Source organism: Xiphophorus hellerii, chromosome 20 (assembly GCF_003331165.1).
Source record: "Xiphophorus hellerii strain 12219 chromosome 20, Xiphophorus_hellerii-4.1, whole genome shotgun sequence".
NCBI classification, from domain to species: Eukaryota; Metazoa; Chordata; class Actinopteri; order Cyprinodontiformes; family Poeciliidae; genus Xiphophorus; species Xiphophorus hellerii.
This window is the reverse complement of record NC_045691.1, coordinates 26524030-26545108: the sequence shown is the minus strand read 5'-3', so window position 1 is coordinate 26545108 and position 21079 is coordinate 26524030. Positions and strand designations below refer to the sequence as shown.

General features: G+C 40.6%; 1 protein-coding gene across 4 annotated transcripts; it reads left to right on the top strand.

Moving 5' to 3' along the window:
• The first annotated feature begins 601 nt into the window (after positions 1-601).
• Positions 602-20698, top strand: pfkfb4a (6-phosphofructo-2-kinase/fructose-2,6-biphosphatase 4a). Of its 4 annotated transcripts, none has more exons than XM_032548780.1 (14): positions 602-872; positions 10817-10933; positions 12328-12424; positions 12514-12580; positions 12660-12734; positions 13141-13197; positions 13476-13597; positions 13698-13905; positions 13983-14129; positions 14850-14954; positions 16655-16784; positions 17386-17448; positions 17542-17606; positions 19894-20698. In XM_032548780.1, exons 1-14 carry the CDS (start codon positions 821-823, stop codon positions 19951-19953), a joined length of 1365 nt encoding a protein of 454 aa, XP_032404671.1. In that variant the 5' UTR covers positions 602-820; the 3' UTR covers positions 19954-20698. The 4 variants fall into 4 exon arrangements, with proteins under 4 accessions (XP_032404671.1, XP_032404672.1, XP_032404669.1 ...); XM_032548781.1 differs by lacking the exon at positions 602-872 and adding an exon at positions 9041-9168; XM_032548778.1 differs by lacking the exon at positions 602-872 and adding an exon at positions 9060-9325.
• The last annotated feature ends 381 nt before the right edge of the window (positions 20699-21079 follow it).

Genomic DNA, 21079 nt, shown 5'->3' with positions numbered 1-21079 from the left:
TGTGCACATGAAGCCTCAAGAAATGAACCCTTTCTCGAACCAATTGGCTCAAGTGGTTCAATGCCTCATGAGGCTTCATCTCACCATCACTAGTGAACAGAAAATGGATGGATGGATGACACTGACTGGCATAAGTCTTCTTCTTCTTCGTGGTTTTATTGGCGGTTGGCAAAAAAGAGTTGGCATAAGAGTCTCTGTGTCACATCATATTTATACCCCTGGGGAACAGAAATGTTTTCTTTGAAGGTTCCTAGAGACTTTGTCCAACATAAAAATAAAAATAAAAAAGTATTAACTTTTTTTAAAAAAGCTTTTGTTGCGTGTATTTTAAAGGTACTTTTTATGCAGGTCACCCTGAATGGAATAAAAAAAAGTTGAATTTTTCAACAACAACAAAAATTTCCGCGAAATCCCTGCTAATTCAATGCCAAATTAATTCATTTGAGGGTTTCCAACCACGCAGACCGCGCAGATCCTAAGTTTCACTGCCCCGTGTCATTTGAAACGTCCAGCCACTGCAAAGTGGCGGGTGCAGCATGTGGGTGCAGCCCCCACACAGCTGTCAGATGGTGGGTGGGGTGAAGGAGGCTGAGGAGGAGGAGAACGGACAGGTAGAGGCAACTCCTTCATCACATCCATTTCTGTACAAGTCTCCTCCTGACCTACAGGCTCCTCGCTATCTCACGTACACACACACACACACACACACGCAGAGAGGGGCTGTGCGCTCCAGCATCACTGTGGAGCGGTGTGCAGGCTGCTGCTGGAGGCACGTACTCACCGCCACGCACTGCGCTCCATCAGACACTCTTCCACGACCATGAGAGGCTGCTCCAGCCGATGCAAGTCCACGCAAGTCCAGGGCAACGCGGGTAAGAGACGTCGCTGTTTTTTATTGTTATGATTATTATTATTATTATTATTATTGAATCCGTGCGTTTAGCTGCGTTGTTGCTGTCATTTTAGCAAGATAACAGGAAGCGACCGTGGGGTCTGCACGTCTCTTTAAGACGTAAACAGGAGCGCTGCTGCTGCTGCTGCTGCTGCTTCACCTTTCCCCTACATTCAGCATCCGACAATAATCTTTGCTGTTTACAGTCAGCAGCCTGTTTGTAAAAGCAGCCTGGACCGTAACAGGGGACGGAGAGGCAAGGCGGCTCGATCCGGGCTCCAAACCAACATGTCAGATTTATATAAATAAAAGGAAGATGGAAAGAAAAGAGAGAATCTGGACGAGACGTCGCGTTTCAGTGTAATTTCCTGCCTCGGTGGTTGTGGTAGATATGCTGGCTGTGTGAGGACGTGGTCGGATTGTTTACAGCTGTTTGTTGTTGTGATTGTGCGGCTCTTATCAGACTGGACCGCCGCGAAGCGACGCAACACGTCCAGTCCAGTGACGTCATGCTTGAAGCCCCAGATCCAGGCTCCGGAGCTGGATCCTTACTGAGGGGATACATACGGCCATCACACACACTTCTATATTGGGAAGTGACTTGTCCGGGCTAAAAGGCAGCTAGCTGCAATCAGAGCCTGGCAGCTGCTGGGAGGAGGAGGAGCTGAGCTCTGCTTCCTGTTCATGCTCTGGTGTAAACTATGCGAGGCACCTCACTGAAGAATCTGTTTCCAACATAAATAGCTGCCCTAAAGTGCCTTAAAACAGCAGGCGTCGACCTTGACCTTTGACATTTTGTCACAAACTTCAGTGTTTTGCCGCCTTACCAAAAAGGAGTGCGCGACTCTGCCTGGGTTCCGGTTTCTGCAACAAGGACTGAGATAACTTGGTGCGGAATTTTAAGGCTAAATAAAAATCTTAAAAGTGTGGTGTGCTTTTGGAATTCAGCCCTCTGAGTTAATGAATAAGCAAACTGGACATCTTTCCATGAACAAGGAAAACGTACAAAAATCATTTTAAATTGTGGATGTATGATCCATTTCCTACAAAAAAAATCGTTCATGCTTAGTTTATTGCTGAGTAATTATTTTAAAAAACAACATTTTTGGTCATTTTAGCTTTTAAAAATGATATTATATTTGGCCCAATATTACTTTTGGCTCATGTGACAAAAAGATTCGACCTTCCAGATCTAGTCTTTAGCTGACTTAATGTTAACCACAACTTTGCTTTGATCTAACGCATGTTATTGCATCTGTGGCTGTAGATTAACTCAGACATCACTGTAAGATCTTTTGCTAGTCCAACTGCTTTTTCTTTTTCAGAAGACACTTTTGTTTTGCTAAACTGCTTAAAAAAAACAAACATGTTATTTGGTTCAGAAATACTTTCATTTTGCACATTGATCCAGAATGATTCATCCTCCCATCAACTTACAATCATTTCTCTGTCCCAGCTAAAAATAATTATGCACGTATTAACAAAGCACCCTAACACCATGATGCTGCCACCACCGTGTTCTACGGTGACGGCAATTTGGTTTCAAAATAACTTTATTTTTCACATTGATTCAAAATGATATATCCTCCCATCAACTTGCAACATTGTCTTCTGTTAAAAAAAAAGAAAGAAAAAAAGCAGAGCTTTCAAAGAGCATGATGCTGCCACCACCGTGTTTGATGATGGAGGCAATTTTGTTCTGAAATAATTTCATTTTGTATGTAGCTGAACTACGACCTGAGCACATTGTTAACATGCAAATAGGACTATTTCCCTCTTTCTATCAAAGATTTTTTTTTCTTGCCTCTTTCCCACAAATGATAGACTTAAGTTGTCATGGCGACAGGTCCTCCAGCGTTACTACGGCCCTCTTGGTTGCTTTATTGTTCAATGCTCTTCCTACTGGACCTGTCGGCTCAGCTGGACGACCGTGTCTTGGTAGGTTTGGAGCTGTATCGTAGTTTTTTTCCCTCTTTGATGAAATGCATGTGTTCTTACTTTGTGTTGTCACGTAAAATACATTAAAATACGTTAAAAGCTTGTAAATGTTATGAGAAAGTTCATGGGCTAAGCGTCTCAAGCCACCCCGTTCAGCTAGAGTCGAGACCATCATATAAAAAAAAAAAAACATGACCCGCCAGATGAGCGCAGGCCGATAAGAGGCGTCTCAGTTTGTACAGGATCATAAAAGCTCTGCAGCATGTTTACTTTAACCAGCTGAAATTCTAAAAATACGCCGCGAGTCACGGGAGCCACTTCTCTTCCTGGACCCTATGAACCCGACTTAAATTATGGCAGTAAGGGACCATGGATGTTGCAGTCATTTAATTAGAAACACCTCCATCTCGCCGCATTTAGGTCACAGGCTCTGCAGCTCCATCTGCGAGACCGACTCTGAGCTTAATATAATCAGCGCTAAAGGAAAAAGCACCAAGCAGATGGGCCTACTAACCTGGAAACGTTCGTCCAGCCGCGCAATTTGGTGCTGCTCGGGAGAAGTCCTGCTTGTTGTAGCGTTTTCAGGTGGCTGCACTCGGCCCACACACACACTGAGGGTTTCTGTTCGCCCTGGAGGGAGAGAGATTCTGAGTAGCTCCCTGAAAAAAAAACAGACATTATATGAAGAGAAGATGTAATTGTAGGTATGGAAGTGTTGGAAATGTGTCCTTTGTTTCAGCTTTGTTTAGGACATGCTGGCGTCAATGTGTAGTGATGCTTAGCAGACCTGGGTCACCTGATTGACAGTTGAAGGGAGTGCAATAGCGCCACCTAGTGTCGTTTGTCTGAAAGTGACGTGAGAAAGAAGTGCTAAGATTTTATGTAATGGGCCAAAAACAAATTTTAACATAACCGTGATGTGAAAGGAGAAAGAAGAGAAATGGACAATCCTTCAGTCTGCCGCAGCTGCATTTGCAGTGAAAGGTGTTTGTACCAAGTTATAAATACTCTTTTCAGCATTTATCAGGAAAAAAGGTTGAAAACTACATTTTATTTTCCTTCTACTCCATTTTTGTGCCACTTTGTGTTGGTCTATGCCATTAAATCCTGATAAACTACATTGACGTTTGTAGAGTTAACTTGAAAAAGATTAAGTGATATAAATAGTTTGCCAGGTTTTACTGACAAAAAAACTTCAGCAATTAAGAACTCACAACTTCTTATGTGCATCACGATTCAACCAGAATTGCACTCATAGCTGGAGTTTTTCTCCGCTGGCTCTCGAAGTATAAGCATTGTGCTGTAAGATTAGCTCGGATTTTAAAAGGTTAGCATTTCATTCAGCAAAGATATTGTTGTTGAATCAGGCGTCTGATGTAATGTCAGCAGGAAACCACTGTGCTTGGATAACACAATCTCAAATATAATGAGGTGCTGTAGCAATACAGGAAAGCAGGTTTCCTCATAAGCCCCTCACACACACACACACACCCACGCACACACACCCCCACACACACCCCCACACACACACACACACACACACACACACGTTTGATTGACTATCTTTATGGGGTATTTCCATTGACTTCCATTCATTTCTACAGCCAAAACCTTAATCTAACCCTAACCATTACATACCTAACCATAACCAAAACTCAATTCACAGCTTAATCCTAAATCTGACCCCTGACCCCAAAACAGCATTTCCCCTTTGTGGGGACCAGGCTTCGGTCCCCACAAGTTATTACAAACAAATGCACACACACACCCACACACCCACACACACACCCACAGACATTTTATATTTTAGAATCAGATATAAAGATTGTGCTGGATGAACATGGATGTTGGACTGAATAGGAGCGCCCGGAGAGAACCCATGCATACACGGGGAAACTCCGCCACCGTGCAGCCCTTGCTTTTTTAAATAGAAGTATAAAAGAACTAAAACTAATATTATAACTAATAAAAACTATAGTAAAATTAAGCAATATTTAACTTCTAATAACTAATAAAATGAGCAAATGCACTTTAAAAACTAATTAAAACCACCTGAATTAGACAAACAAAAAGTCACCACTAAATAAAACCAGACTATACTGAAAAACCTAAAACTGACTTGGGAGGCCCAGACTTACCTCAACTCCCTTTAAAATCTAAAATGTCACAGATCCATGTTGTAGTCTACTCTGGGTGGTTTTCTCTTCTGTCTTTATGCTGGAGCAGATATGATGGAGTGATGGCTTTTTTAAAACACCTGCACAGTGAAACCTTTTTTACCAGGTTATTCTCTTCTTCAGAGATGTTGTCCTGCTCAGCCAAGACAATAACTTCTTGGGTTTCTGATTCCTGAGACTGTCTTTATTTCATCTACAGAAAGTTGTACATTGTTGACTGTTAGAGGCTCAGAGACGGTTTGTGACTTCCTACTTGTTTTAGATTGTAATTCTTCCTGGTTAGATTTCTCTTTGGTTGTAGAGTCCATTTCTGCTTCACTAAACCTCTGTGTTTTTTCCTCCTGATCGTTCAGCATTTCAGATGAAGCTGCAAGTTGTAAGTTGTGTCTCTTTTTGCTCAAAAACTGTCTGGGAGTTCTCTGTTTTTACTTCTAAAATAGTTCGTGGTGCCAGAGTCTTGGCATTTTTGCCAGAATCCTGAGTTTCAGAGATGTCCATCTCTGCTTGGTTTTTTAGGGCTTCCAGTTCAGCGGCAGCTTTCATTGCTGCTGTTCTCCTTTTCTCCTATTCAGATTTAGAAAGCTCTTCCTCATCTTGTTGCATGTCAGAGGCCTTCTCTTCTTCAGTGTCCTGGTGTAGTTTAGAGATCACAGTTTCATCTGTGATCTCATCTTTGAAGGTGGCTGTCTGATTCTCAGCTATTTTTGTCACTGAAACTTCTTGTTGTCCAGAGTTTTCTCCAGAAGTCTTTTGATTATTGAAGGGTTCCAGCTCAGAGACCGCTTTCATTTCCTGCTTCTTTCTCCTTTTCTTACATGTAGATTTCTTAGAGGGCTCTTTTTCCTCTTGGTGATCTCCATTTTGTTGTGTTTCAGAGGCCATTGCTACTTTAGCGATTTGGAGTAACTCAGAGATGAAAGCCTCATCTGCATAAATATCATTTATGAATTTGGCTATCTGATCCTCAACTCTGTTCCATAATGAAACGTTTTGTTGTTTTCTCCAGAAACATCTTGAGGGTTTCCGGCTCAGAAACAGATGTCATCGTCCCATTTCCCTCTTTTGGTTTAGATTGTTGAGATGGCTCCTTCTCTACTCGCTGAGCCCCATTTTGTTGTGTTTCAGAGACCATTTCTTCTTTAGTGACTTGGAGTAGTTTAAGGATCAAATCTTGCATGCAAGAGATGCCGTATTATTTTAAACAAACGTAGGGAGTTGGTTGGGCGAACAGACTCCTGCCTAATAACAGAAGGCTGTTAGCGATCAGCAGCACACTGCTGGCGGATGTTTGGTGTAACATCCCTACGTACATCCAGTGCGTGGCGCAGGTTGCCACAATCGATAGTACACACCAGTGAGTTAAAAACTTCCCTAAGTGACTAAAAAAGTTTTTATATTTTATAGTTTAAATATGCAGTGGCCTAGTCAATGTCTGTATTCATTCTTTTTTTAAAAAATCCTTCAATATGACTGAAATAATTCTGGCAAAAGAATGAATAAAAATTCCTATTGACATGTCATCGTACAGGCCTGATGATGGTTGTTGATGCCGAGGGGGGCAATAGCACCATTTATTAGGTTCAGGGGCAACAGAGCCTGATAACGTTTTAACCTTAGTAAATAAATGTATCATTTGAAAACTGATTTTTGTGTTTTCTCGGGTTATCTTTGACTGATATTAAGATTTGCTTGATGGTGTAACCGATAGTTGTTGCTCACAAGGTATTGGCTCGTTGTATGCATTATGTTTAAAGATCCTCCGATTGTCTCCAGATTGCTAAATTTGTACAAATCATGCAAGATTTAAACCTCTACAGGGAAAAATAATAGTAATGCTATATGTAATACATGAAACCTAGATATACTTTTTCAAACTGGTATATGTAGGGCATAAACACACCAGACCTGCAAAGAACCAAGTGAGTTACAGACACTTGGAACTGCGTGCCATCTGCTAAACATTAGTCAGACTGGATTGGGGTTATGAAGATCAATTTTCAGGTTTTACCGTGTATTCTCTGTAGGATGTAGGTCTCGACTTTGAGTTATTTATTTTTTACTTCAAACGCAAAGGTTGGAAAGTCACGTGATTATAAGTCGCTAAGGAATTGAGACAACACCAGAACAGATGTAAATATGACAAAAGGCTGGACTCTAAAGTCAGCTGAAAAATACCTATGTGTGCCATTAAGCGATTGGCCTATCCCACCTCATCTGTCACATGAATACATCGTGAACTGAACCACTACATTGTAGCTCTAGCTGCGTATTCAGGGTTGTTGTCCTGCTAGAAGGCGAAGTTCCAAGTCTGTCCTCATCTCTTAGAGGTTAGGCCAAAACTCTTACCACTTCTCCAGATTGTAGATTGTCTGTTTAGGAGATTCTCCCACCTGAGCTGTGGAGTTCTGCATCCCCTCCAAAGTTACCCAGAGCTTCTTGGCTGCATCTCAGATTAATGCGCTTCTTAATTCGTTCCTTTTTGCGTGCCATGTCTTTATGGGTTTGCAGTCAGGCCATGATAGATTAGATAGAGCTCTGGGAGATTTCAAAGGCAGTCGTATTGTTTGATAACTCTTAAGTGCTTTTGATCTTCTCCACATCTTTCGCCCCGACCAAATGTGTTGTTTGCTCTTTCAATGTTCTCTGTGTCCTTCGCAGATCAGCTACATTTACAGATTAATTCACATACAGGTGGACTCTGTTTACTAATTGTGCAACTTCTTATGACAGTTGGTTAAACTGGGTTTCATTGTGGCGACATCCCATTTAATTAAAGACATTAAATGAAATCTGTAATTACACATAAAATTACAGATACGGATGTAATTGTATCTGTAATCGTATCAAAATATGTTCCTACAAAACACTGGCGCATAAAGAGGCTGAATCAAAATGCATGTCACATTTTTCAAAATTTATAAAATTTATAAAAGAAATGTACAAACCATGTACTGTTTTCTTTCTATTAAACAATTATGTGTTACTTTGTCTAAGTCAAGCACGATATAAAATTGAATAAACCTTGTTGTAATCTGACGACATTAGAAAATATTATCTTGTTATAATGCTTTTGCTGGCAGTGCACATTTTATCTAACGTCAACCTGTTGCTCAACTTACTGCGTTACTAGTTCTATCTGTGCTTATCCTGCTGTTATAATAGTTTATCACTATTGTGTGATAGTGTGATGTCATTCAAGGTTCATCGGCTGTTCAAATTAATTACTGCACCCAACCTAACTAAAGTGCTCTTCTCTGTATGCCTATTCTAAGGATGAACAGGAACCAAGTTGCGCCTGTACTTCAGTCGTTACGGTCTTGTATGGCAAGTCAAATTACATTTCATAACTCGGAGCAGCTCTGGGATCAACTTTTCTAGTCTGCGCACAAAAACAAGGATTTTTACTTGAGCTCCAATTTGCTCGTGATTATCATTTAAATATAAATATAGAAATTTGGCGGTAAATAAAGACGATTTCAAGGACCGGCGTTGTTACAAACAAAGAAGACAAGGTTATATTAGGGCAAATATGAGAAGTAGCTGGGAACAAATGCAATTGGAATTGTGGACTCCATTAGATATGTAAGCATTTTCTTAGTAGTTGTAATGTAAATTTTGACTTTAAAAATTATATTTATAATAGAAAAGAAATGGGCTTTACTGTGCCACAGTGGGGGGATTTAGGTGTAACAGCAGCATCAGATTTATTAAAGTTCACACAATATTTTTGACTAAGAGTAAATGACATTACTTTATTTCTGATCAAATTTGATTTGGACATTTTAGATTTGGACATGTTAGATTACAATTTCGGACATTTTTAATAAAAAAAATTTTAGGATCTTGAACATTTTTTTTTATGTAAGGTGGAGTCCCTTGTTTTTGTTGCTGAAACTTGGCCATATATATTATAGCTGCTGATTCTGAAAAAGTAAAGGTTGGAGTTTATGATTAAATGTTAAGATATCTTGCCATACTGAGTCGCCGGTTGGGTTCCGTTGAAGCGAAACTGAGCACGTGACCGCAACACTAACCTGAGAGAGAAAGGGAGAGAGAGAGAGAGCGCGCGAGCGGCAGTTGCGGGCCTGTCTCCATCTGAACTGAGCCGCGCGGATGAAGCGCCGGTCACCTTCGGAGCCGCATCACGGGAAGCTTCCCCGGGTCAGTGTCCCCGCCGCGGCCGCCTCAGCATCACCGCAGAGCGACATGGAGGACAAATCCACGTTCAGTCCACGGGAACTCACCCAAAACCCTTTGAAGAAGATCTGGATGCCAAATAAAAATGGCCTTCCTGAAAAACACATTTCTCAACGAAGGGGTGCGTATAGACGACGTGGCGACGGTTGCTAAGTTACCGTTACCGTTTCTGGCTCTTTAACGAGACGCGTATGTTGGCGAACTCGCCCTTTAATGATGAATTAGCGCTGCGTCAGTCCGTCTGTTTTGAAGCGTGTGTTGGTGGGGGGGAGACAGTGCGCGGAGTTCAGATGCAGCACTGCTGCTCCGACCGTCTGGTTCGCACGGTTATGTAAGGATTCACGTAATCTTCCCCGCAGATGAGATGTGCTTCCGCCGAGGAGAAAAGATCCGCTCTGTTCATCTCTGCCTCGCGAAGCACCAGCAGTTGACAGACAGGAACTGTTTGTTTTGCATTCATGCGGAAGACTTGCCGTGTGACAGTCACTCGTTTGTATCTGCGCACAGACTGTGGCGGGCCTCAAAGAGCGGTTTAAAATGTCGAGACCTAACGAGCCTGAAGAAGTTGGCACCCGACTCAGCAGGCTGTTCTGGTGCTTGGCTTCAGCCAGCCCGAAGCAAAAGCAAACTGAGCGTCTGTTTAGGGCCCTCTGGGTACGGTGAGGGCCCCTGGAAGTGGATGTAAACCTAAACACTTTAAACTCATAGGTAGGTTTATAAGAGTGAAAAATTAGTCGAAATTTGGATCGAATTCTGCTTTGGGCTGCACACAGTGTCGGACAGCTTCTGTACTTTTGTTGAGCTGCAGTTCAAGATTGAAACATTTTTTTAAAAATCCAACTGTGAGTGAATATTTCTACTCAAAATATTTTTTGAGTTGTAAAATCGTTATTAAGTTGGTGAAAACACACAGAGAGTGAGTTTTTTTAAACTTTGAAACTCTTTAGGAGAAGCCCTCTTAAACCAGTACAACCTATGAAATTTATAAACCTGTATGAATCCTCTGTTGTTTTTAATAAAATCTTGATCTAAGGGACTAACCAAAGTTGCTTTAATCAAGCGCTGTGAATCAGACGCGAACGTCAGAGTCGCTCTGTAGGAGCTGTTGAGATGGAGCGACGTCGCTGGATATCGGCTGGTTGGGCGTGCAACAAAAGCAAAGCCAGGTTCAGATTTCAGAGAGCCGGTGTGATAAGTACTCCGTGTCTCACAACGACAAAGAAACGAACAAACCGTGCAAACTGTGCGTTCTCTGACCGAGTTAAAAGGGCCCCGATGGGGAAAGTTGCTCCTTGCCTTCCTGATCCAGCGTTTCACAACCATAGTGACACGTCCTGGAAACAAAGTGACCTCTGCTCCTTGATCAGCCCTCATAAAAATAATAATAAAAAAACAAAACATTCTAGCCTGAGATACGTGCCTTTTAATTATACTTGATGAAAGGCAATAATTAAGCATGCAGTAAAAGTGACACTGTCTACTTTTTATAGCTGGGGAAGATAATTGGAGTGATCGCCCTGGTGTTTTGAAGCTGAAAGCATTTTTTTGTGTGTGTCTTCCATGCTCATAAAATGTGATGACAGAGGTTTTCTCTTTCCCTTCGTTATTCCAGTATGTATGACCAACTGTCCCACCCTGATCGTCACTGTGGGGCTGCCTGCAAGAGGAAAGACCTACATCTCCAAGAAGCTGACCCGCTATCTGAACTGGATCGGCGTGCCGACCAGAGGTACTAACTTCCAGCGACGGGCTCAGACATTTTGGGGCTGGGAAGGCGGGGAAGGTTCTTGATGCCGCTCACAAGAAAATAAATACTTTTGTCTTTGAAGTCACCTTTCATTAAAAAAAAACACAAAAAAAACCAATTTGTCCAAATAAAACAGAAGAAAATATATATACAAATATATGTGAATATACTGACACATGTACAGCTCTGGAAAAGACTAAGAGTCCACTGCACTGACCCCCATTGATATTCCACCAAATATTGATTTCTGGACTTTTCCCGAGTTAAAACATTAGTATTGTTGTTTCTAAATAAAAACAAGAACTTGTTTTCTTTGCATCATTTCAGGTCTGAAAGCACAGCCTCTTTTTCATTATTTTGTCCATTTCTCATTTTCTGAAAATAAATACTAAATGTTTGCTTGGAATTTCAGAGACATGTTGTCAGTAGTTAATAGAATAAAATAATAATGTTCATTCTACTCAAATATTTACATATAAAAATAAAATCAGAGAATTGATCATTTTGCAGTGGTCTCTTAATTTTTTCCAGAGTTGTATGTTATCATATGTATCACTACTGCTTATACTAGTATATATGTATTAGTGAGCACCTCTGAAGCAGCTGGTCCTGTCGGGTCCAGGTATATGACCACAAAGGAAAGAAGTGAAAACGTAATGTGAGGAAGGCCTGTTGCGATAAGCAACAAATCAGTTAATCGCATGATTGATTAAAAGAACTTCAATAATCATTGCATGAATTATCGTTTTCCTCTTTTCGCTCTTTCTTTTAAGCACAAACTGGATGACTAAAGTCTTCAGTCTGGTGCTTAGGTCTCAACTAGCCCCATTTTTTAAAGATAATTTTGTTCACATAAACTTCATAATTCATTGTTTTTGTTGTTTCTGTTGTTTTGTTTGTTCATTTTGGATATTTAAAACGTCTCCCAGCTCCAGTATTAAGTGTTTGTTAGAACTTGAAGTTTATGCAAGTTCTAACAACTAAGTTTATACAAATACAAGAATGTGATCGTTCATTTTTATTCAATTAATTGTTGTTTATCGCAATAACTTCTTGGACAATTTATCGTTCTTCAAATATTTATTATTGTGACAAACAAAAATATAGGGTGGTGGTAATGTAGGCTTTTAAATCCAGAAGCACCACCTTGGGCCACATACAATACGCATAATTAATAAAAAGCACTTTGTATCTCTCCAAAGTTAAAGGGACAGACACTCTAGCACCACATAGTGTCTATCTGTGCACATCCGCGACGACTTCTCGGCGTTTTCAGCCACGGTGAACAGAGGCGAACTCATCGGAAACATGGAGCTCCAGCTGTACAAACATCTGAGAGTATTTATTTGTTTTCCTGTTCTTTTTTTTTTCTCCAGAGTTCAATGTTGGACAGTACCGGAGGGAGTTCCTCAAGATCTACAAGTCCTTTGAGTTTTTCCGTCCCGACAACGAGGAAGGGTTGAAGATCAGAAGGTATAATCCGTAGCTGTCGCTATGCTAACGTTTTTGGTTTTTTTTTTTCTTGAGCAGCAAATCTATGAATGTCTGCATTGTGTTTGCAGGCAGTGTGCTTCCGCGGCTCTGAACGATGTGCGACAATATTTAACAGAGGATGGAGGCCAAGTCGCCGTAGGTTAAATGTTTACTTTCTTTCTATGCAGCTGAAGGATTAAGAGGCTCGCCTGAAACTTCAGTTTCTGCTTGACAGGTTTTTGATGCGACAAACACAACCAGAGAGAGAAGGGTCACCATCCTGGAGTTTGCAGAACAGAACGGTTTTAAGGTGAAACCTGCAGCAAATCAGTTCAAAATTTAAATGAACTCAATTATTTCCTTTCTAATGAGTCTTCATTTCTTGGAGGTCGATTGTTGCTCGCAAAAATGCGTGTGGTTTCAATTTTTCTGTTTTATTTATTGTTTTTGCTCGCTTTGTTCATTTATTTTTGGTTCTTTACAATATCTTCCCGTTCCAGTGTTAAGCGTTCTTTTACAAATTTGAAGTTTGTTGATCTTTAAGAGAGTTGACTTATTGAATTGCTTGAAAAGAAGCAATATTAGCCTTTATTGTGATAATTCCTGGGACAATTTGTCCAGTAAAAATTGTTATCATGGCTGTCATGTAAAGACGTAAAGAGAATGTTTCTAATGTTGGCTGCGCTGAACCTGTGTTTTCTCCCTCCTTCTTTTAGGCGTTTTTTGTAGAGTCGGTGTGTGAAGACCCTGAAGTCATTCAGGAAAACATCGTTGTAAGTAGCCGCTTTGCAGAAGCCCCTCCCCTTCATGTTTCTCATATATTTAGCCACAGTTTTCATGTTCCTGCTGAAGAAAATCAACCCTACATCACAGTAATACTTTTTTTTTGATGCATCACATAAAATCCTAATGGGAAACTCTGATATAAAGTGACAAAACGTTAAAAAGTACTGCATCAGATTATTTTGCCTTGATGTGAATTCACTTTTGTGCTCCCCTGTCTTTCTTTCTGTTCTTTTCTTTTTTGTTTGTTTGTTGTTGTTTTGTTCAGCAAGTGAAGTTGGGAAGCCCAGATTACACTAACTGCAACACGGAAGAAGCAGTGGAGGATTTCATGAAGAGGATAAAGTGTTATGAAAACTCTTATGAGACGCTGGATGAAGTCTTGGACAGGTCAGGATGAACAATGACATCCAGCGAGATTTGACCGGTTCGCAGTCGCTCGTTTGGCTCGAAGTTATGAAAGCCGAGCCAACTTACCGTCTCCTTTCAGGGATCTCTCCTTCATCAAGATTATGGATGTCGGCCGGCGCTACTTGGTCAACAGGGTGCTGGACCACGTCCAGAGCCGGATCGTCTACTACCTCATGAACATCCACATCACGCCGCGCTCCATCTACCTGTGTCGCCACGGCGAAAGCGATCTCAACGTCAAGGGTCGGATCGGAGGCGACTCGGGTCTCACGCCGAGGGGGAAAGAGGTAGAAGAGAAGGAGTCTTCAGAAATGTAGTCTCAAGACTAGCAGAGTAAAACTGAACGTCCTTCTTCTCCGTGCAGTTTGCTAAGAAGCTGAACCAGTTCATCCAGACACAGAAAATAAGCGAGCTGAAGGTTTGGACCAGCCAGATGAAGAGAACCATCCAGACGGCAGAGGCCCTCAATGCCCCCTATGAGCAGTGGAAGGTCCTCAACGAGATCGACGCGGTGAGTTCTTACAAGAACGGAGAGCTTCACCTCATCGCTTCCCTTCTCTGAACCTCAGTTGTGTATTAAAGAGTGATTTCAGGCTTGGACCGTCGAGCTAACGGTAGAGCTATCAACTCATTTGATGCAGCCATCCAGGGTTCGATTCCCAATCCTTTAGGAGCTTTGCTTCATGTTTTTTCCCCCACCACTTCCTGTGTGATTCCTGTGAATAAAGGCCACACAATCCTTTTTGTAGTGAAAAATAATGGCCACAACACAGTCTATGCGTTGTAATCTTTGGTTGTCCAAAAAGCTTCAGAAATGTATTTTTCCTTCAAATAGTTTCATAAAAAACTGTGTTGAAAGGGATTTCTGTTCAGCTTAGAATCATCAAATTTAGGTTTGACCAGTGTAGATATGTAAGATTTAACACCAGAGAGGATCAAATGTTTGCCTAGATTTCCCCCAAAACAGTGAAATAGTCCTTTAATTTAGAGCCAAATTACAATCTTACAATCAGATACGAACTTCAGTGAAATTTGCACCACAATATTTTCTTCCTGCGCTCTTCACTAAATAGAATAAGCATCAATTGACTGAAAATGTCAATAAGTAATATAATATTTGGTAGAAATTACCATCAGGGACCGTCAAGTACTGTTTTCATAGTGCTGTTTTTAAGCAACTTGTTTTATCCATTTTTTTTTTAATTCAATGTGTGTGTGTTGTAATTTTTAGGGTGTGTGTGAGGAGATGAGGTACGAGGAGATCCAGGAAAATTACCCCCTGGAGTTCGCTCTGAGGGACCAGGACAAATACCGCTATCGCTATCCAAAAGGAGAGGTCAGAGGCGGAGTTTGTTGTTATTATTTATTTGATGAAGTTTTGTCTGATTCTGTGTTTTTCTTTTTGTTTGTTTTTTACCTGCAAACATTTTATGTTCTTAAAACCAGCGAAGCAATTCATTGTTTGCATTCATCCACATTAATATTGAAGGCTTCCTGAACAAGTCTGAGTCACCCGTTCCAGCATTTAGTTCTGAATTTAAATAAAAAAGTGATACTTTGCAAGTTTAGAGTTTTACTGCTGACTTGCAAGATGATTTCTGCTCATTTTTTATGTTTGTTGTGGGTTTCTTATCGGAGCCAAAGTGTGGAACATTTGTGGATCCGCGTTTCTGTGGGTAGTGAGGCGACTTTAAAACCTGCCTCAATTAACTCAAATGGCATCAGATCCAACTGATGGTCCCTCATAAGAGCATTAGAGAAATAATCATTTTATTATGTTTATGTTCATTTGTAGACCTTCATAATCGGGTCTCGGTTTGTCGCTGATCGCCTCGGCTGCTGGTTCACATGTAAACATATTGATGGAAAGTTGAGTGAAAGAAAAATAAAAAGATGCACAAACAACAGGATTAACTTTTCAAACATATTTTAATTACTGATATGCATCTGCGCATTAGCAGCCAATAAAAATGTTAGGGCTGACGCGATTAATCGGCTTAATTGTGATTAATCGTCAACTAATTTAGCAGTTGATTAATTGTTAACTGGAGTAAGCAAACTAAAAAAAGGCCAGATGTCTGTTGAAAGAACTACACACTTAAAGCTGTAACTAAGCCCAAACTGTCCAAATATATATTTATATATTTAGCATTTAAGATAAAGAATTAAATATATTTTTAAATATGTTCTTCCCAGAACTCCTAAAATGGCGTAACTTGGTCCAAATTCTGGAAAAACCCAAATCTATTATTAAGCATCTTTTGCTTTCCAATTATTTATTGGTTAATGCAAAAATTTGTCAATTAATCTGCAAATGATAAACCGCTCACTAAAGGAATGCTCTCTTATTGCGTAAATAAAATGCTTTTTACTATTTAAAAAAGGAGCTAAATTGCTTGTTTGCATCTTTTAATGTATTTCTAATCTAGTATAAAAAGGCATTAGTGGTTAAATGAAAAACCTGCAGAATGTGAAAATTCCTTTTATCCGATCAATTAATTAATCATCCGAATGAAAATAATCACTTACTAAAATATTTGTTAGTTGCAGCCCTAAAAAATATGCACAGGCGGCCATTTTTAGACGTACTTTACATAAAATGATGAATGAACTTGTGTTTTTTTTTTTTGTGTCCACTGGCTGCACATCCCATGTCCACATTGGAGTGACTCAGACTCAGTTCAGTTCTCCGTTGTTAATATAGTAACCACGTTATAAACACATTATTCAAATAGCTCCGTTAATGAGACTCTGCTCGGACATTCAGCCTCCAAGGCGGCTTTAGCTAAACACCAGATCGCAGTAACCAAAGACTTCACATCAGTGGCTCTCTCGCTGAACGCCCGCCGCCCGCTCAGCTGTCGCCTTCCATTAATCTCCCAGACGAAGACGGATTCGGTCATTATTGTCCATTTTCCACCTCCTCCGATGTTTAGTCTGTTTACCTTTACGGAGAAAGCCTCACTCGGCAGATTTTCCTTCCGCCTTTTGATTGATGACCTCATTAGCCCCTCTGAACATTTTTGCCACGCTCAGTCCTACGAGGACCTGGTGCAGCGCCTGGAGCCCGTCATCATGGAGCTGGAGAGGCAGGAGAACGTGCTGGTCATCTGCCACCAGGCGGTCATGCGCTGTCTGCTGGCCTACTTCCTGGACAAGACGGCAGGTGGGTGCTTTAAGAAGTCAAGCATAAAATAAAACCAGTGAAACGTTGTGGGGGGATAACCAAAACGGAATTATGTGTAAATGACACATTTGCTTGGGTTTTGTAAGGAAACTATAAATTTTTCTTTAAAAATAAATGCTGGTAATATTTGTGTTGTGAAGTAGGGGTGTCCAAAGTGCGGCTCGGGGGCCATTTGTGGCCTTTGGAAAGAATTTCCAAAGTCTTGCTCTCTCTCGCTCACTCAAAGGCTGAATGAACGACAGACATGGCTTAACACGTTACATAAAATACAGTTTTCCTCTGTTTGTTGGTGTTAAGTTGTGATTATTAATTTTTCTGAAAATCATCCAATCCTGGCAGCCAGATGATATACGAATCGAGGCTGAAAAATGATTCCAGATCCTTCCTACGGCGAATTTGAAGGCTAGATCAAGAAATATTTAAATGTCATGTAAAATTACCTGAAGTCAAATTCTTTCAACGTATTTATGTATACATATTTTTTAAGAATGTCGTTCAAATGTCCGTATTGATGGACACAGGAAGCGCAGCGAGGTGGTCTTCTGGTGGTGTCATTCATCTGATTTATGTGTGTGTGTAGAGGAGCTGCCGTACCTGAAGTGCCCACTGCACACCGTGCTGAAGCTGACCCCCGTGGCCTACGGTAGGGCTGCCATCTTGTGCTCAATGTGCTTAACATGTGGATGTGCGCTGAAAAAGATCATTTTTCTTTACCAACAAATATCCGTCATCACAGGCTGTAAAGTGGAGTCCATCAGCCTAAACGTGGACGCAGTCAACACGCACAGAGAAAAACCAGAGGTGGGTCACGCGACGCTGGCATTCGTAGCCTCGGTTGTTGAGCGTAACGGTTGTGTCGTTTGTCTGCAGGGTGCAAACACACTGGATGTGTTCAAAGCTAACGGAAAACATTTGGCACCATTTTAAACTTCACTAATGAAGCCTCAAGATGCTTTAGCTCTCGAAATCAAATGCATAATATTTAGCATGAGGTGCTATCTTCCTGCTAGCTCACAGCTAACTGTCATATGAAGGAAAAAAAAAAAACACTTAAAGAACCAAACGTGGAAGAGTTTTTATGGTTTCAAGTTGTGTGTTGATGTGTGTATGTAGTGTATCTCTTGTTTTCCTTGTGTTTGATTCCTCCACCTTTGCTTTGTTTTGTTTTTTGTTTTTATCAAACAGAACGTAGATGTGACACGGATGTCAGAGGAGGCTTTGATTACTGTGCCAGCTCACCAGTGAGGCAGTTAGCGCTCTCCGATACCCTCACTCCTTTCCCTCCATTAGCCTCGATTACGCACAATGAACCCTTAAGGCGCACTCTAAAAACCTTGATTGAACCTCTTTTCTTTGGTCTTTGTTTTTTTTTTCTTCCGCTTGCATTTAAAGGCGCGGTGAAGGTGGCAAGTAAGCGGACTCCGGTTGCTAATCTTTGGGGTTTTCTTTTAATCCTGCCACGAATCTTGCCGCGCTCGCTCTCCCATTCTTGGAGAATGAACGAAAAGCTTTTTAAATGGCGCTGCACTCCAAACCCTGAAGCAACGAAGCTCCGGCACCTCATCTGAGGAAGGACCTTTTATGTGTAGCAAAATCTTGCCTGTACGTCTTAGCGATGTCAATTTTGCTTTACTAGTGCCTCAAAGTTTTTTTATCAAAACTCTAATCTACCTACACGACTTTGCAGATTGTTATTTTTTTCTCCTAACAATCTTTAATTTATTAGAATGTGAAAGAGTATTAAGTCAGAAATGCTGGATTTATGTAGCTGTTTGTGATAAATAATGTGAACGATCTTGAAGGATATTCATATCAATGATCAGAATTAAAAGGAATATTTTTGTTTGCTGTTTGTAAATAAACTTCACCCAAACATCCACTGATTCCTACCAAACTCTCCTTGTGCTTCATTGTTTTTAAGTTTCCATTGACAGCTGGTTTGTTTCAGACATAAGTACAGAAAAACATAAATCAAACAATCACCAGACAAAAAATGACACCTGTTCTTTTTTTTTTTACTTAAACACATGTAGTAGTTTTAGACTTCCTGTCTTATGATTTGGTCTAGAGGTCAGAACTGATGTGGAAATATCTGAAAGCTCAACTTACAATATCCACTGGTGTTCCCCAAGGATCTATGCTAGCCGCCATTTTCTTTTGTATTTTACTTTTTCGTTTTAAGACACAAGCCACTTTGTCTGACATAAAGGTAAATAAATATTGTCTATATTTTTAAACAAGTTGGGGCAAAATACAGTTGCATGCTACAGTTGGTGTCTTTTATACAGCAGCCTCTTCCTTATTTCACGCTGCAGAACTTTTATAAAAAGATTTTCACTCGCGCTGTCGAGTTTATTAAATATGGTTGTAAATATTTAGCATCATCCTAATTTATATTTTGCGTAATTGTTTAGTTTTGCCTTAAAAATAATAATAATTTTTAAAAAAACTAACTTTTCTGACAATGCTCAAACATGCTTTAGTTCATGGTTATGATGACATTTTGACCAGGTCTGCCTGGAGTTATTGACAAAATGAAAGGTAAATTATTATATAGATTTTTTTAAACCAGATTTCTAAAAAGGCTACTTTGAGATAAAAAAAATTTTAAAATCACCATATACTTGACAGACTCCCCAGACCAAGTGCTTCTTTCCTCTGAGGACTCGGTCTGTTTCCCGGTCATTCATATGCAGAGGTTCCTCTGGGGTTGGATAACAGAGCGGCTGCCTTTGGGCCTGAACAGAATCCTCTCTGTGTCCAGAACAGACTCCCGTCTGCTCAGAGAGGAGCGTCTAATGAATTATGCTCGGCATTTAGTTTCAACTTGTAAATATTTTAACGGGAGCTTTGATTATTTTAATGGCAGCAAAGACTTTTTTTTTATATATGTATAAGACGAAAGAAGAAAATCCCATTTCCAATTGTGCGATGTATTTGAAAAATAAAAACAATTGAAGGTGTCAAACCGCTCTGGGTTTTGTCCTCCGTTACACCAAACTAACTCTACAGACATGAGTGATTTCATTGGCTGACAAAATGTTGGATATGAAAGCATCATCTGACCCAGCCTCATTCCTCCTTCCAGAACGTTGACATCCATCGTACCACTCAAGACGCCCTGCAGACCGTTCCTGCTCACCTCTGATGTCTGGGTTGGAATCGGGTGATACTGAAGTGAGCTCCCTGCCCCCTCCACCCGTACCGGTCTTGTGCGTTTCTCACATTTCCAGTTACTCCAAACGCTTTCCACTGGTGACCCACTGGGTGGCCACACTGCCACAACCTGTAGCTCCTCCTGTGTCCTGTGTTTGTCCTGTTCCAAGTTTAAGGAGGAACGTTTGACCTTTGTGACCCAGATGTTCATATCGTACACACTCGGCTCACGGCGGCCGTTAAATTCGCCGTTTTCAGCGTTTTGGTGTTGTGCGGCAGCAGACCTGACACTGGGAAGTTATTGTAGCGTGTTTTCAAATGTTAACCCTGTGGTTTTTACGAAATAATCATGCGATCCGTCTGCTGCATGTTTGACTTTGTGCAATCATAATTTCACATGAAGGTGGCTTCAGTGATCATGTGCAATTCTGAAGGTTTTGAACCTGCTCTGATATGTAAACAAAGCTCTTTATGATAACTGTCTGTGCTAATAGGAGTGAACGGAGTGGAGCAGTAAACTAGGAGAAACTGTCGCTACAATTGGGTGGAAATAGTTCTCCCCCCTCTCCTCCTAGTTACTGTACATGATGGGGGTAAGCCCACCTGTAAAATATTATTGTGAAGCAACACATTTCAGCAATAGGAATGGATCATTAGCCAAAAATATTGGTGGTGTTAATCTCGACTTGAAAATGTATGACCCAACTCTACTGCAATAAAGATATTTTTCTAAACCACTCAGTATTTTTGTTGTATTGATCTGTTCCACTTATTGTATTTTCTGAATGCTTTACTTTTTCCAACAGCATTAGCCTCTTCTCTGCTCACAAACAGCAATATGATATATGACGATGATATATGAAATATGCCTGATATGATTCATTACTAACAGGAAGTTAGGCAAACTCTCTCACCAGTGAGTGAAGCTAAAGTATTGTCATAAACCAATTACTTTGTCATTGTCTGGTGTGGCAAGGTAGTATTTTTCCAAAATCTATATATTTTATTGTGCCAAAGTAACGTTTTTTGTGTTAAAAGCGTCAAATGTTACCAACTCGTTTTTACTGCCTGCACTAGTTGTAGAATTAAACAAGAGGAAGTGAACATTTTAGTAGGGG

Excerpts from the sequence above, each read along its gene's own strand:
- pfkfb4a (XM_032548778.1), top strand. The coding sequence starts at position 9,121 with ATGAAGCGCCGGTCACCTTCGGAGCCGCATCACGGGAAGCTTCCCCGG. Across the intron at positions 13,906-13,982 it reads TCACGCCGAGGGGGAAAGAG|TTTGCTAAGAAGCTGAACCA; the intron begins GTAGAAGAGAAG and ends TTCTCCGTGCAG. Across the intron at positions 14,130-14,849 it reads TCCTCAACGAGATCGACGCG|GGTGTGTGTGAGGAGATGAG; the intron begins GTGAGTTCTTAC and ends TGTAATTTTTAG.